Genomic DNA, 14970 nt, shown 5'->3' on the forward strand with positions numbered 1-14970 from the left:
ACTTGCTATATAAACTGTAACAAAATATTTTTATAAAATATTAAACTGACATTTCCATAATAAAATAAACTTTCAAACATACTTACCTGGCAGTCACAAAAAGAAAAAACCACCGGGCAAGAGTTGAGATTATAAATAGATGTTGAAGACACTCACCCGGTAGTTACATATAACCACCGGTAAAATTAAATGCCATAAATACCTACCCGGTAGTTACATACAAACGCCGGGAAAGTTATACGTTAAAGATTAACATGAACAGAAAAAGGGAAAACAAATGTAATCCACAATTAATTCAAAGGGTTTTCAAAAACAAGCGAGTTGTAATGATAAAAAGAACAGATATAGCAATAACGTATCTATATACTGTATATAAATGTAAACAATAGGAACATATAAAAGAAAATGCTACTAAAACTAGAATTCCCATATCGTTGTTGTTGGAGTATAATAGCCAACACTTTAATTCCCATATCGAAAAGAACGCTACCAAGGCATGTTGGGATTGCACCGATAGTGACGAGTAACAGCGTAAATTAACCATACGCTAGTTCTATTTAATTTATGAAATTAGATCGATGATTGAAAGAACGAATACCAAATGGACAAATCTTTCTTTAAAATTTTACATTAAAAGTTAAAAAAAAAACTTATATAAGTGGAATTCCTCCCATTCTTTACATAAAAAAAATAAAGAGAATTTGCAAGACATACATGAAGATTACGTCACACGACTGTGACGTCATAGAGTTGCCGGAACGTATTTCCGTCATCAGGATTAAAAACTTTGCACCTAAAATATAGTGCACAAACAAAACCTCTGCATACAAACTGTGAGGATCAACCGACACTTTAGGTAACCTCACCTTGCATACATCACTCGCACAAACACGAAAATTAAGTTATCACTCATGATAAACAAGGTAAATAATAATAATAAAACACGATTGCCAAATCCCTAAATCAGTGTACTTCACCAAACGAAGTCCAAAAAAACGAAGAAGGGAAAATGATTCGAAAAACTCTCAATGGTGGACCGACGATGTTTTCGATCCAGCCGGCAGAGATGAACTGAAGTCTTGGACACGGGAATGATTCCTTGGACCACCCTGTGACGGGTGTTACCACCTACCTCCCAACCACCACAAGGCGGTTGCCTCGTTTTGAAAAATTCTGCCGATTTTAGAGATATCAGCTATATATATATAACTGCCAGGTAAGTACTATTCATAAAAAGACCAATAGTATGGATGCAGAATAAGATTGGGCCAAGTACACTCCCTTGGGGTACCCCTCTGTTTAAGGGTTCATATGATGAATAAGAGTTTCCAATTTGTACACAGTATTTTCTACCAACCAGGTAGTCTTTTGGGTATTCGAAAGCTTGATCTTCAACGCCGATGGACCTTAGATCATTTAGTAGTAGTTCATGCACAACTGTATCAAAAGCAGCACTGAGATCGAGCAGTATTAAGATACCACATTTATTTTTATCCATCATTTCTAGCATATCATTTACAACAGAGCAGATGGCTGTCTCCGTAGAGTATAGTTTTCTGTAAGCAGATTGGTTGTCAGGCAAATCTTCTCTTACTTCTAAGTGGCTGACTAGTCTTTCAAGAATTACATATAAAAGAACTTTTGAGACAAAGGATAGATTTGAAATAGGTCTATATGAGCTTAATTCCTGGTAGTCCAGTGCATCTTTCAGAACTGGTGTGACTATAGCCATTTTCTCAGATTTAGGAAACTTACATTCATCAATGCTTGTATTTGCTCTTGTCGTTATTATCTCAGCTAGACTAGAAAAGTCTCTCTCTCCAATTACTTCAGATATTGGCATAGGATCGATCGCGCAGTTTGTTTTCTTTGCTCTCTTGATAATTCTGGTGATGTCATCTTGTGTTATGTTGTTAAATCGTATTAATTTTGTCTGTGTGCCTGGTGTATCATTAATCTGATGTTGAGCATTTACAAATGAATTACAAATGATCTGGTTATGTTTTCAATTTTGTTTTTAAAGAATACTAGAAAATTATTTGCTAGTTCCTGGTCACTGCATCCATCAGGTAAATTCTTTTCTTTTACATTTCCCATTATACCATTCAGGAGACGATATAACTGTCTGTTGCTGCTTCGAGGATCTTTCTCTTATAGTATTCACTTTTTTTCCTTCTTAGTAGGTAGTTATATTGACAGGCAGAAGTTTTGTATTCTACCCAAGTACTTTCAGTTTTTAACCTATTCCACTTTCTTTCTTTACGTCTTTTTTCCCTCTTTTTTACCAAAGTCTCTCCACCAAACCGAGGAGATTGGTCTTTTACGGTTGTAGTCTTTTCCATCGGTGGGCACATGGTATCATATTCACTTTTACTCACTTTATTGTAAGTGGTCATAAGACAGTTAGCACACTTAGCTCCTAACAGACATTGATCATCATGATCACAGGGAATGTTAATAGCATCATTTATTTTCTTTGTAACTTCTTCAAAAAATACGGCATGAGAAAAATTTGATTTATGTCTAAAGTTTATTTTCTTTACTAATGCATGTTTCTGTAGAGGTAGACTAAACGTAATAAGTTTGTATACCGGGGAGATAGTACATTTCTCTTTGACTTTTATATCAGATACAATATCATTCATGCCATCACTTATAATTAAGTCTAGCGTATGACCAGTTAAAGTAGTTGTGCAGTCGACATTATTCAATAGTCAATATGATTCTAGTAACTCACTAAATGCCAAAGCGTCAGGATTTGATGCGTCATCCATCCAAAAATTGAAGTCTCCACAGATAACTAATTCGTTTTTCTCCATGATAATCATCTCAATGAGAGCACCGAATTCTTCAAAAAAGATACTAGAGTTTGTTCTAGGAGGTTTATAGATTGTTAAAAAGGATATTCCTCTATTTTTTGGCGTAAATTTTATTTCTATATATTCAAAGCTTGTTACACTAATTCTTTTTAACGTTTTGAGATTTGAATAACTTTTACAAATAAAGAGTCCGACACCCCCACCAGACCTACCTTCTCTCGGTATGTGAAAGAAGGCATGTGTGGGGGGCGTCATTTCAGCGATCTTTGCCTTGTCAAACATATCTGGTTAATTTCTTGCAAAGTTACGATTACCTTATCATTTTGCAGGACTCTCTCTTCCATTACAACAGTAACTACATTTGATCTGGCATTTTTTTTTTCAAGATTATGTATATTGCAAACCAGCAAGGTTACTTGGTTGTTTGCTTGTAAAATGACTGACTGCTACTTTAGTGTTTTGTAACCTATTCTTTTCCAAAATAACAATTACATTCTGGTATTTTTTCAACACTATTTATGTTGCAAGCAAGCAAGCTTATTTGGTTGCTTGCTTGCAAAATATTTGGTATTCAAGTTTCTTGTAATTTTTTACCATCTGTAACAACAACAATAATGAAGATAAATTTATTGCATACCTTTTTTTAGTTGCAAGCAAGCATACTTGCAAGAAAGTATGCACATTCATTTTGATTGGATTATCTAAAGCAATGACTACTTCATCATTCCACCACACCATTAAAGCATTTACCTTTCACTTTAATGACATTTATAAGGAGATTTTGGTTAGATATATTCCTTGAAAGGGTATCATTGGCCTAGAAAATAACCATAATTGGTCACAGAAATTTTCTGATTTTGTCATTTCTACAAAGTAAAAGGACTGTTTTATTGCCAGAAGAAGATTCCTTATAGGGTAAAGGGGCAATTTTGTCTACGCATATACACCCAGAATTTCCTTATCCCAGCCATAGCGACCACTGAAATCATAACTTTGTGATAAAATTCTTCAATATTTATACTTAAATTCACATTTTATTGTTTTCTGTACAATACATTGGGCAACAATAACAATGTGTGTGAAAGCATGTGATGTGATTAGTAAATGACCATTGTCTATAGTGTATTAAACTTTTTTTGTGATGTTATCATCGAGTTTTTCCCATTCATAGTTATTCCCACTTTTTTTGTAACTTTATTGTTTATATCCTTTGTACAACTTCAATCATGCCGAAGAAGAGGTGTTCTATTAAGCGAGGGCTTATTTCAAAGTCAATGAAAAACTTTCACATAAGAATGTGAAGTGAAGTCAGGTGATCATGAGCCTATCAATACTCAGACAATGGATATACTACCACGACCAAATACTGTAATGTTTATTTTATGCTAGAAAACTTTTTTTTTTTTTATAAAACAAATGTTGTGCTAGGACATGGCTTACTAGAGGATAGTGACATTGAAGATTATTTCTCTTTGATGTTATATGATGATGAAGATTCACCTCCTGCGATGATGAGGAGGAAAAAGAAATTCTTCTAACAAGTCCTGATCTCAGAAGTAAGCTCATGGAAAACTATGTCAGTATGAAAGAGGAGTATTTGAAAGGTGAGAATGATAATGACAAAATCCTTTTTGTATCAAAAATAAAATTGAAAATTTAGTGATCAAACTTTCATGTAATGATTGTGAAAAATTTGCTAAAGTGGATATTGTGAAAAAAAATCACAAATTTTAAGTAATTTGTATTTTTCCTAACAGTACTTACCTTAAACTACTTTCTTAGTTTTCTATGCGGGGTAACCTCTGGCGGAGTGATACGCGCCCTGAGGCGACCCAGGGTCAGAGAGCAAGCTTGCTCAGGTCTCGATCTCCAGTAAGTTTTTGACAGATAGGTCTCTACAAAGTCCTGTAAGGCACTCAGGGCAGGATGGGCGGGCCATAACCCGAAAGTAGTTCGAGGTAAGTACTATTAGGAAAAATACAAATTACTTAAAATTTGTGATTTGTTCCAACACGAAGTACTTATCGAACTACTTTCTTAGGAGACTTACACCATAGGAGGTGGGAGTGGCCTTCCGGACCTAGAGACCGTGATGAGGAGAGAAAAGGAACCTAGATAGGAGGCTAGGTTCTTCTGACCCCAAAGGAAACACGAGAAAATAGGGAAAACTACGCAAAAAAACTTTCTAGTGTCTTAGTAACCCACCTCTGCAAAAATCCTTAGAACAATCCTTTAAGTAGTGAGCCGTAAAGGCAGACTGTCTAGACCATTTACCTGCCCTCAGGATTTGGCCCACTGCCATGTTTCTTTCAAAGGCCAACAAAGTACTCAGTCCTCTAATGTCGTGGGGTCTAGGCCTTCCTGGAAGGGGGACCCCTGCACTGCTGTAGTTTCATGATCACCTGGCGTAGCCAGAAGGAGATTGTATTTTTGGGGACCGGCTTCTTCACCAGTCCCGAGGACACGAACAGACTCTTGGTTTTGGGGCGAAGTTTGGCCCTCCTCTCTAGGTACTTCCGTACTGCCCCGACTGGACACAGAAGCAAGTCCCTTGGGTTGTCCGAACGCGGGATAGCTGGCACTGAGAACCCTTCAAACTTGGGGTCCCAAACAGCTGGATTCTGAGTCTTGGCTATGAAGGAGGGTAAGAATCCGAAGGTAGCTTCTCGCCAGCCCTTCGAGTGTGAGATCTCGTAAGACAGGCCATGAATCTCACCTACTCTTTTTGCTGATGCCAGAGCTAACAGAAAGACTGTCTTGAGGGGAGCTCCTTGTCTAGAACGTCTTTGAGAGGCTCGAAGGGAGGTTCCGAAATCATCTTCAGTACCCTAGCCACATCCCACTGGGGCACTCTAGCGGCTTGGGGGGAGCACGACTGCTCGAAGCTCTTGCTGAGCATCCAGATATGTCTGGAGGCACCTAGGTCGATGCCCTTCAGGAGGAAGACTTGGCCCCGCGCTGCCCGGACTCCTTTAATGGCTGGGATGGAGGTGTCCACTTCATCCCTGAGATAGACCAGGAAATCTGCTATCTCGTGAATAGAGGCCCCTAACGGCCTGATGTTCTTCGAGGAGCACCACTTAGTAAAGGTAGCCCACTTCGCCTGATACACCCCGACTGACGAACGTCTCAGGTACCCTGACATCCTCGATGCTGTCCTCGACGAATATCCTTCCTTTTTCAGGAGACGCTCGATAACCTCCACGCGTGAAGGCGGAGGGACCAAGGGTTTTCATGGAACCTTTGGAAGGGAGGCTGCCAGAGAAGGTCTGGTCTGTCTGGAAGTGGCCAAGGTGGAAGGCGTGCCAGTTCCTTTAGATCCGCGATCCACTCTCTCTCCGGCCACCAGGGCGCTACCAAAGTTATCCACAGGTTGGCCGCCTGTCTCACCCTGTTGAGGACCTGTCTGAGCATCCCGAAGGGAAGGAAGGCGTAAACGCCGAGGTTGTCCCAAGGGTGTTGGAAGGCGTCCTTGAACACTGCTGCTGGATCTGGCACAGAACAAAACACGGGGAGCTGTGCATTTAGTCTCGTGGCGAAGAAGTCTATCACCGGCGAGCCCCACTTCGGGATGAGGGTTTTGGCCACTTCTGGGTGTAGGGACCACCCGGACCCTACCACTTGACCCATCCCGCAGAGGCCGTCGGCCAGGACGTTCCTCTTGCCCGGAATGAACCTGGCTGAAATTTAATTTGTTCCACTTCGGCCCATTCTAGGAACTCCATCGTGAGACTGCACAGTTCCTTCGACTTCAGTCCACCTTTCTTTTTCACGTAGGCCACCACCGTGGCGTTGTCGCACATCAGAGCCACGGTGTTTCCCCGGAGTAGATGGACTAACTCTAGGCACGCCCTTTTGTACGGTCATCATCTCCAGCACGTTTATGTGCAGGTTCGTCTCCTCGACTTCCCATTTTCCTTTTGCCGTTTTATCGAGAAGATGGGAACCCCAGCCCTCCTTGGATGCGTCCATGGTGAACAGGAGCATCTCCGGAGGGTCGGCTGCAAAGGGCATTCCCTTGAGGGTGTTCGTTCTGACGTGCCACCACTCCAGGACTTCCTTCGTCTCCGGGGACACCGGGACTATCTTGTGCGGGAAGTCCTATCAGTCTTTGCCAGTCCTTGGCTCTCCTGCCCTGGCCCGACAGGAAGGGCCGGAGTATCTGTTCTAGGTTGTCCAGTCTCTCCGCGGAGGGGAAGGCTCTCGCTAACCAGGAGTCTAGGACCATCCCTAGGTAGGTCATCCTGGTGGAGGGTATCAGCTGGGACTTCTCCAGGTTGATGATGATACCCAAGAAGTTGCAGAACTGCAGGAGCCTCGCGTCTTGTTCCCTCAGTACTTCCTCTGAGGCTGAAAGCAACAACCAGTCGTCTAGGTACCGAATCAGGCGGATGCCCTGTTCGTGTGCCCAGGCTGAAACTGTTGCGAAGACTCTCGTGAAGACCTGAGGGGCTGTCGACAGCCCGAAGCAGAGGGTCTTGAACTGCAACGTTTGGGTACCCCATTTTTCCATTAGGTACTTCCTGCTAGAGGGATGGACAGGGACCTGGAAGTAGGCGTCTATGAGGTCTATGGACATCATGAAGTCCTCCTCCCTCAAGGCCACTAGGACAGACTTCGGAGTGTCCATCTTGAAGTCGGTCTTGCACACGAATTTGTTGAGGGCTGAGAGGTCTATGACCGGTCTCCAGCTCCCTGTCGCCTTTTCCACCAGGAAGAGCCTGCTGTAGAACCCTGAACCCGGGTTCTTGACTGGTTTTACTGCCCCTTTTGCCAGCATTACCGAGCCTTCTTCCTGCAATGCTGCTACTCTCAAGGGGTCCTTGAGTGCCAACCACTCTGCCTGTTGATCTGGGATCAGAGGTGGGGGGTCCGCTAGGAAGGGCAATCTGTACCCCTCCTTTAGTACTGCTACGGTCCACGGATCCGCTCCGTGGTCCCGCCATGCTTGCCAAGATCGTTTGAGGCATCCCCCCACCTGAGGCGTCAGCAGGAGTAGGGGGCCTCCCACCTACCTCCTTCGAGAGGCACGGCCTGAACGCCCTCTCCTGGAGCCCGAGAAGGACGGTCTGAAGGCTGACTGTGGAGTCGAAGCTCCTCTACGGGGGGGGGTAAAGCAAGTTAAAGATTACGTGTGCCAACGTCTACATCCGACGGGCGGACGGAGCCGAAGAGACACTGGGCAAAGAAGCAGGGGCCTCTCCAGCGGCCACTGAGGCAGGCACTGGAGCGGCAAGAGCCCTGTTCGACCCGCTAGGGGGGAAAGTCACTTTGCCTCCGTCACGGATGGGGCCGTCAGGACGGGGGTAGCCGTCATGGGTCTACCCCCTCCAGAGGAAATCCATGGGGTGTAAGTACCCTGCTATGTGAGCGGCCGCCTAGGATGCTTGGATGGGGCTGGCCGGGACGATGGCACGGCTGGCTCCATCATGGATGGAGCCGCCGGGACGAAGGTAGCCGTCATGGGTGTGTCAGCGGCCACCTCCGATGCTTGGATGGGGCTGGCCGGGACGATGGAGCGGCTGGCTCTATCACAGATGGAGGTAGCCGTCAAGGGTTTACCCCCTCCCGGGGAATCCATGGGGTGTGAGTACCCTGGTACACCAGTGGTTGACCACGAAGCCTGAATGGAGCTGTCGTGGTACCGGGTATGGATGCCATGCTGCCAGGTCGAGCCAGCGGCTGACTCCGCTGGACGGATGGAGCTCCTGCGGAGATCCATGGAGCTGCAGGCTTCCCCGTGCTGGCTGGTTGGTTCCTTCGTTCAGGGCAGGCCATCGAAGAACCGGAGGCCGGGACAAGGCTGCCAGTCCGAAGGGGCGACTCCCTCCGCTGGGCGGGTGAAGTCGGAACCTTTGCGGGCTTATGCCTGTCGACCGAGACCTGGTGCGATGACTTCCGTCGATGATCGGGTCTGCTGCAGGAGACGTACCGTGACGATGGCGAAGGAGCTCTAGGGAGCCAGCCAGTGAGGGCTTCTGCTGCACGGGGTTATCTACCAACCTGCAGAGGTCCTCATCCGTCGCGGGCTTCGGTTCGTCTAGCCTGTGGTGGCATCTGATGAGGGCTAGTACTTTTCTGTACGCGGAGGCCTCGCCCGCTGAGCCTTCCGCGCTACCTCCTAGGCTTTCCGTCGGATGCTCCTCTGCCCGAGAAGGAGCACCTACGACGGGGGGCCCCGCCTGGGGTGGAGGCATCCTTTTGTCGTGGTACAACTTCGGCGGTCCTGGATGGAGGACGGGCATCGCCGCTGACGGGGGCCTCCGTCCTGGACTTGTCTCTCCCCACGGAGGAGCAAGCTGCTGCGGGCTTCCTTGTGGCTACTAGTTGTCTTTCACGTTCTGGCCGGCTTGTCGAAGTCTTGGAGGCTGGGACACAGCTACCAGACCGAAGGGGCGACTCTCTCCGTTGGGCAGATGGAGTCGGAACCTTCGCGGACTTATGCCTGTCTGCCGGCGCCTGAAGTGAGGATTCCCTCCGACAATCGGACCTGCTGTAGGGGACGTACTTCGGAGCGGGAGAACGAGCCCTTGGGAGCCAGCCAGAGCTTCTGAAGTTCCCAGGTGGCGGCTGCGTGGGATGGCGACATGCACCCATTCCTCCCTAGGGGAACGGCTTCTTCTGTGCCTCCTTCTGGGGGATCTAGCGTACCTCCTGGCGTGGCGAGATCTGGAACGGGAACGGGACCACCTCCTGCGGGACCTCTCTCGCCTCCTCTACTGGTCACTCAGCGCTCCATCCTCCGAGGAGAAAGAGTATGACTCGAAAGAGGAGCCCGAAGATTTGTAGGACCGCACCGAAGGGTCAGAGTCATCCCGCGTCGCTGGTGGTTCCTCGTGTCGGTCCTAAGGTGACGAAGGCTCCAGGAATACGGGAGGAAGCGTTGCTGAAGGCGCTGGGGGAGAGCGAGGTAACTTCTGCTGGAGAACCACGCCTCGAACTCTTCCTCCTGTCTCATGGGCGACCTGAAGGACTTCCTTGGCGGTGCCCATACGAGGGGATCTGATGATGGTGAGTCCTCCTTCTCGGCGTCTCCCCTGACTGCAGACGTACCTGAAATACAGGCCCATGAAGCAGGGGAAGAGGCAGCAGCAGCCTTTCCCCACATAGGAGCGTCGGAAGAGACGGGCCCCGCTGGCACCAGGACTCCATCCTCCAAACACACTCCTGTCCCTCCTTCAGGCCCCCCACTTGCCTAGACCGACAAAATATCCCCACTAGCAGAAATCTCAGACTCCTGGGGAAGAGCAATGGGCCTCTTCCCCGCAACTGACTTACCTCGTCCCCTACTCTGGGTAGGGGAAGGCGGCTGAGAAGCTCTATCCGACGAGGCATTGGGAGAAGCAAGCGGCGAGGAGAGGCTCGGCCTCCTAGGTGACCTCTTGGACGCCTTCTTCTTGGTGCCGTAGCGCACCCACTGCACCTCGTTCCAGGACTCGCACTCCGGACACGTGGCTGTAGGAGAACATAAGCTGCCCCTACACGACGAACACAAGGAGTGCGGGTCGACTTCAGGCTTAGAAAGGGAAGCGCCACACGATTTACCGGTCATAGGCTCGGGCCAACGACGGGGATGCTCTATAACGCACTAGTAAAGCACCGCGAGACAGAGGAACACAGAGGGAAAGGGTAGGTAAGGGTATGGAATGAACACAATGGGACCACGTGGGGACCGCGTGAGACACAAAGGGTCGCACTGGGTAAGGAGAGAGCGTCGAGATGTTATCACGACGCGACCAGAAAACTTACTGGAGATCGAGACCTGAGCAAGCTTGCTCTCTGACCCCGGGTCGCCTCAGGGCACGTATCACTCCGCCACAGGTTACCCCGCATAGAAAACGGGAGTAGGGTAAACTACACAAAATTCTGGTTGGTTGGGAGGAGATCCCAGAAACTCCTAAGAAAGTAGTTCGAGGTAAGTACTCCGTGTTGGAACAAACTAATTTTAGCATATCATAAGAGGAGATACTATTTATTTAGAAACACAGGAGGCAAGGAGCTTTTGGTGATCACCTATGAGCTTTATCAGTGAAGGTCAGTAAAAATTCTTTAAATGTATTTTTCTCAAAACATTATTATTATTTCAAATTCTATCTACTTTAGTTTCAAAAATATTCTAAATATTCAAAAAGGATTATAATGACTGATTCTGGTGTATCATAAGTATCTTTTTAATTTCATCCTAGCATTGATTAAAAAATTTCCCAAAAACAGAAAAATAAATTTCAGTGCTTTGCAAAGTTATTGATTGTATTCTATATAGATAGTTTCTGTTATAAACACAAACTGTGTGAATCCCAAAACTAGCTCAAAAATAATTTCCAAACCCACATATACCCTTAACAGGAAGAATTTCTTCATTGGTACCATGCAATTCAATTTGCTTTCAGGCAAATTATATCATTTTGAGTATTGCCACACTTCAACCTTGATTTTCTCAATCTTTACAAAAGATGACAAATATAGGTTACAGAAGTGCATGCCTCACTTGTTAAGCCCCTTGTAATTCTTTTAACCATTCTAGCTTTAGTTGAGGACACATCCACATTAATAACTTTAGTTTGTATTCTAGGAAAAATTACATTTAATCCTCTAGATATGTAATTTTACTCTTACCTTTGTACAACTTGATCAACAAAATTCCAATGATGCTTTGGCTTTGGTAGCTCTTTTATTCTCTTCATCTCTTCTGCAATGGCCTCTTCTGTTCTCCTCTGGTTGTTCTCATCCTCAACGCTGTCTCGATTACTTCTCCGTCGGCCTTCATTATCCGAGTCTGAGTCTGAATCAGAAAGGAGACCATAGATCCTATGACGACTGTACTGCCTTTCAAGACGAGGTTCTGAGGCAGGTGAATCATCTGAGAGTAAATTAAGAAAATAAAACATTCACAAAACCAATTAAAGTCAAATATCCAAGTATCAAAATGGTATTCCCACTAGTTAGTCTATGCTTTTTTATGTGGTAGTGGTTTGTCAGACCTGAGAAGTAGAAAATATGATAAGTATCTGTAACAAAGGCCTACGCTTCAATACCCAATCTATCACACAATCTTCAGTAAAATGTATTTGCAAATTGTTTCTACATCAACCTAACTTGTTCTTTGCACATCATTCAATCCAAGAAATCTATCCATAAAATGCACCACCTGTACTTGGCTGCCTAAAAGCAGCTATAAAAATAATGTAGTTAATAATTAGAAAAGTGTTAGGATAAGGGTTTAATAAGGACTGCTGCACATTTTTTATTGAATCGGCCTGCTACACAGAGCATTAACTTTATACCTTTTTATCAAGTTCTCAATTTAAAGAAGCAACTATCACTACTACAACACATCAAAAGGAAAACTTTTGATTGTAATTTTCCTAACTATATATACAAACCTTAGTCCTTTGATAGAACTATGATTTCACAGGTGTTGGTAGCTACTGGTGAGTGGCAGGGAATTCACCCCACACTCCTACTCCCCACTTGAACACTGGGAAGCCACTCTGACCTTCAAGGAATTGTGGGAAGTATAACTGAAATGCCTCAGGTTTGTATAGCTAGGAAAATATAAATTACTTTAAAATTTTGTGATTTGTTCTTACACAGACACAAAATCTCGTTCTTCAATAAGCCATATCCTTAGAGGGGAGGAAGTTCCTATAACCAAACTGGCTGGTTTAAAATCACAGGATATCGAACAGTCAAATCTGAAGAGGTGCAGGAGTGACAACTCTAATCATCCTCCTTTCAACCTGGGAAGAGATTCTCAGGTGGTAGGTCACGGATGAACCTATATCCTTATTAGTACTGCACTGCATATACTCTATAAAGTGTATTGCTATTAACAATAATGAGTTTCTATTTCTATTTATCCTCCCCCTCACAAGAAGGATGAGGGAACACTTCTATCTAAAACAATAGAATATCTATTCAAAACGGTAGCTTACCTGCATTCGAGTCTGTTCCAGTAAATAACCTTATAACCTCAGCACCTTAAGAGGTAAGAAAGGCCAGACATTCTTACTATTATCCAAAATTTGTTGCAACTGCTATCTTAGATGAGATGTTTCTTGTCCTGTAAGGGAGCTAAGTACACTACTGTACATAACATATTAAGCAGCTACCACAGGTCCTTGGGAGAATTTATCAAGGAACTTCTGGGTATTTTCTATCATTTAGTCAAATGTGAAGGTTGTCTGGCATTTCCAGACACCCATATTCAAAACTTGTCCTATACCTAGTTCTTCAAAAAGGCTAATGTCACGCCAACCTCCAACTCCAAGAATGTGCGACACTGCATGTCCTTCGAGGCTCCGAAAAGTGGAATTGTTTCTCAAAATAACAAATTTGTAAGTAATTTGTATTTTTCTTAGTATACAAAACTGGAGCTATTTATAGGGTAGACTTTCGGTGCAGCTGAAAGACGAGCCATGATAATTTTAGTGAGGGATAACTAGCCCATCCGCTAGTTAGCGGGTGGGGGGCGGGGTAGACTGGCGAAAACTCTGTCATGAGAGTAAAACTCTTGTGCACTCGTGAACACTTCGTGCAACGAGAGTTTGAAAAACTCTGTCATAAGAGTTGTTCGCGCACTTCAACTGATTGCGTGCGCCTAGTTGTTTGTGCGCGCCAAGTTGGTCGTGCGCGCCAAGTTGGTCGTGCACACCAAATCGGTTGTGTGTGCCACATCGGCTGTGCGCGCCAATCCGATCGTGCTCGCCACATCGGCTGTGAGCGCCAATTTGGTCGTACGTGCCAATCCAGTCGTGCGCACCAATTTGGTCGTGCGCGCCAAAGGTTGGTCGTGCGCGCCAATTTGGTCGTGCATGCCAGATGGGCCGTGCGAGCCAAATTAGTCGTGCGCACAACATCGGCCGTGGGCGCCAATTTGGTCGTGTACGCCAATCCGGTCAGGACGCTAATTTGGTCGTGCACGCCACATCGGAAGTGCGCGCCAATTTGGTTGTGTATGCCAATCCAGTCGTGTACGCCAGATCGTCCGTGCGCACAAAAGGTTGGTTGTGCGCGCCAATTTACGCGCGAGAGCTCTCAATGTGGCGAGAGTACTCACTACTACGTTCACCCGAAGGTTCATGATAGCTTGTGTTGTGTGAGCACGAACGATCAACACAACGAGAGACCGCAAACTCTGTCGTATAAGTGTGACTATGATCACGAGAACCCAAAGGTTCAGCGTGAACTGCGTTGTAAGACCCCGAAGGATCAGCGCAAGTGAGAAACGGAAGTTTCTCTGTAATGAGACCCCAAAGGATCAGCCTGACTAAGGGCACGAGCGACCAAAAGCCTAACGTAGCCTGTGTTGCGAGACCCCGAAGCTTCAGCGCAAGGAGAAACCGGAGTTTCCCTGTCACTAAACACGGTGTCGGAGTGACTAAAGTTACGAGAGCCCAAGGGTTCTGCGTAACTAATGTTACCAGACCCCGAAGAGTCAGCGTAACGAGAAACCAAAGTTTCCCTGTCACAAAACAACAAAGTGTCAGTGACTAAAGTTACGAGAGCCCAAGGGTTCAATGTAACTAATGTTACGAGACCCCGAAGGGTCAGCGTAACGGGAAACCAAAATTTTCCTGTCACAAAACACCAAAGTGTCAGAGTGACTAAAGTTACGAGAGCCAAAGGGTTCATCGTAACTAAAATTACGAGACCCCGAAGGGTCAGCGTAACGAGAAACCAAAGTTTCCCTGTCACAAAACACCGAAGTTTCCCTGTCACAATACACCGAAGTGTCAGAGTGACTAAAGTTACGAGAGCCCAAGGCTTCTGTGTAACTAATGTTACGAGAACCCGAAGGATCACCGTAACGAGGAACCCGAAAGGTCAGTGTGATTGATGGTACAAGTTCCCGAAGGCTCAACGTTACCATCGTTACGAGAGCCCGAAGGTTCACCGTAACTTAAACCCGAAGGTTTCGAGCGGAGTCCCAGAGGACTGCTACTGTCATGAGAACCCGCAAGATCAACATGACGAGAGCACGAAGGCTCACAATCACGCCAGCCCAATAGGGTGATCGTAACGAGACCCCGAAGGATCAAGGAGAACCAGCAGGTTCAAAAATAACACCACCGCATAAGAGGAGAACCATAAGCGCAACGGGCGGTCTTCTCTCGAGAACGAGACTCGTTCCCCCAGAGGGTAACCTGCT

General features: G+C 45.7%; 1 protein-coding gene across 4 annotated transcripts in view; it reads right to left on the minus strand.

Annotated features, from left to right (window-relative positions):
• Window positions 1-14970, minus strand: part of LOC137617179 (DDB1- and CUL4-associated factor 8-like) — a 483388-nt gene that overhangs the window by 388220 nt on the left and 80198 nt on the right. For all 4 annotated transcript variants that reach the window (XM_068347053.1, XM_068347054.1, XM_068347056.1 and 1 more), the window contains exon 3: window positions 11436-11679. In XM_068347053.1, the coding sequence (XP_068203154.1) occupies window positions 11436-11679 (244 nt within the window). The remainder of the gene's footprint in view (window positions 1-11435; window positions 11680-14970) is intronic.

Source organism: Palaemon carinicauda, chromosome 23, assembly GCF_036898095.1.
Source record: "Palaemon carinicauda isolate YSFRI2023 chromosome 23, ASM3689809v2, whole genome shotgun sequence".
NCBI lineage: Eukaryota > Metazoa > Arthropoda > Malacostraca > Decapoda > Palaemonidae > Palaemon > Palaemon carinicauda.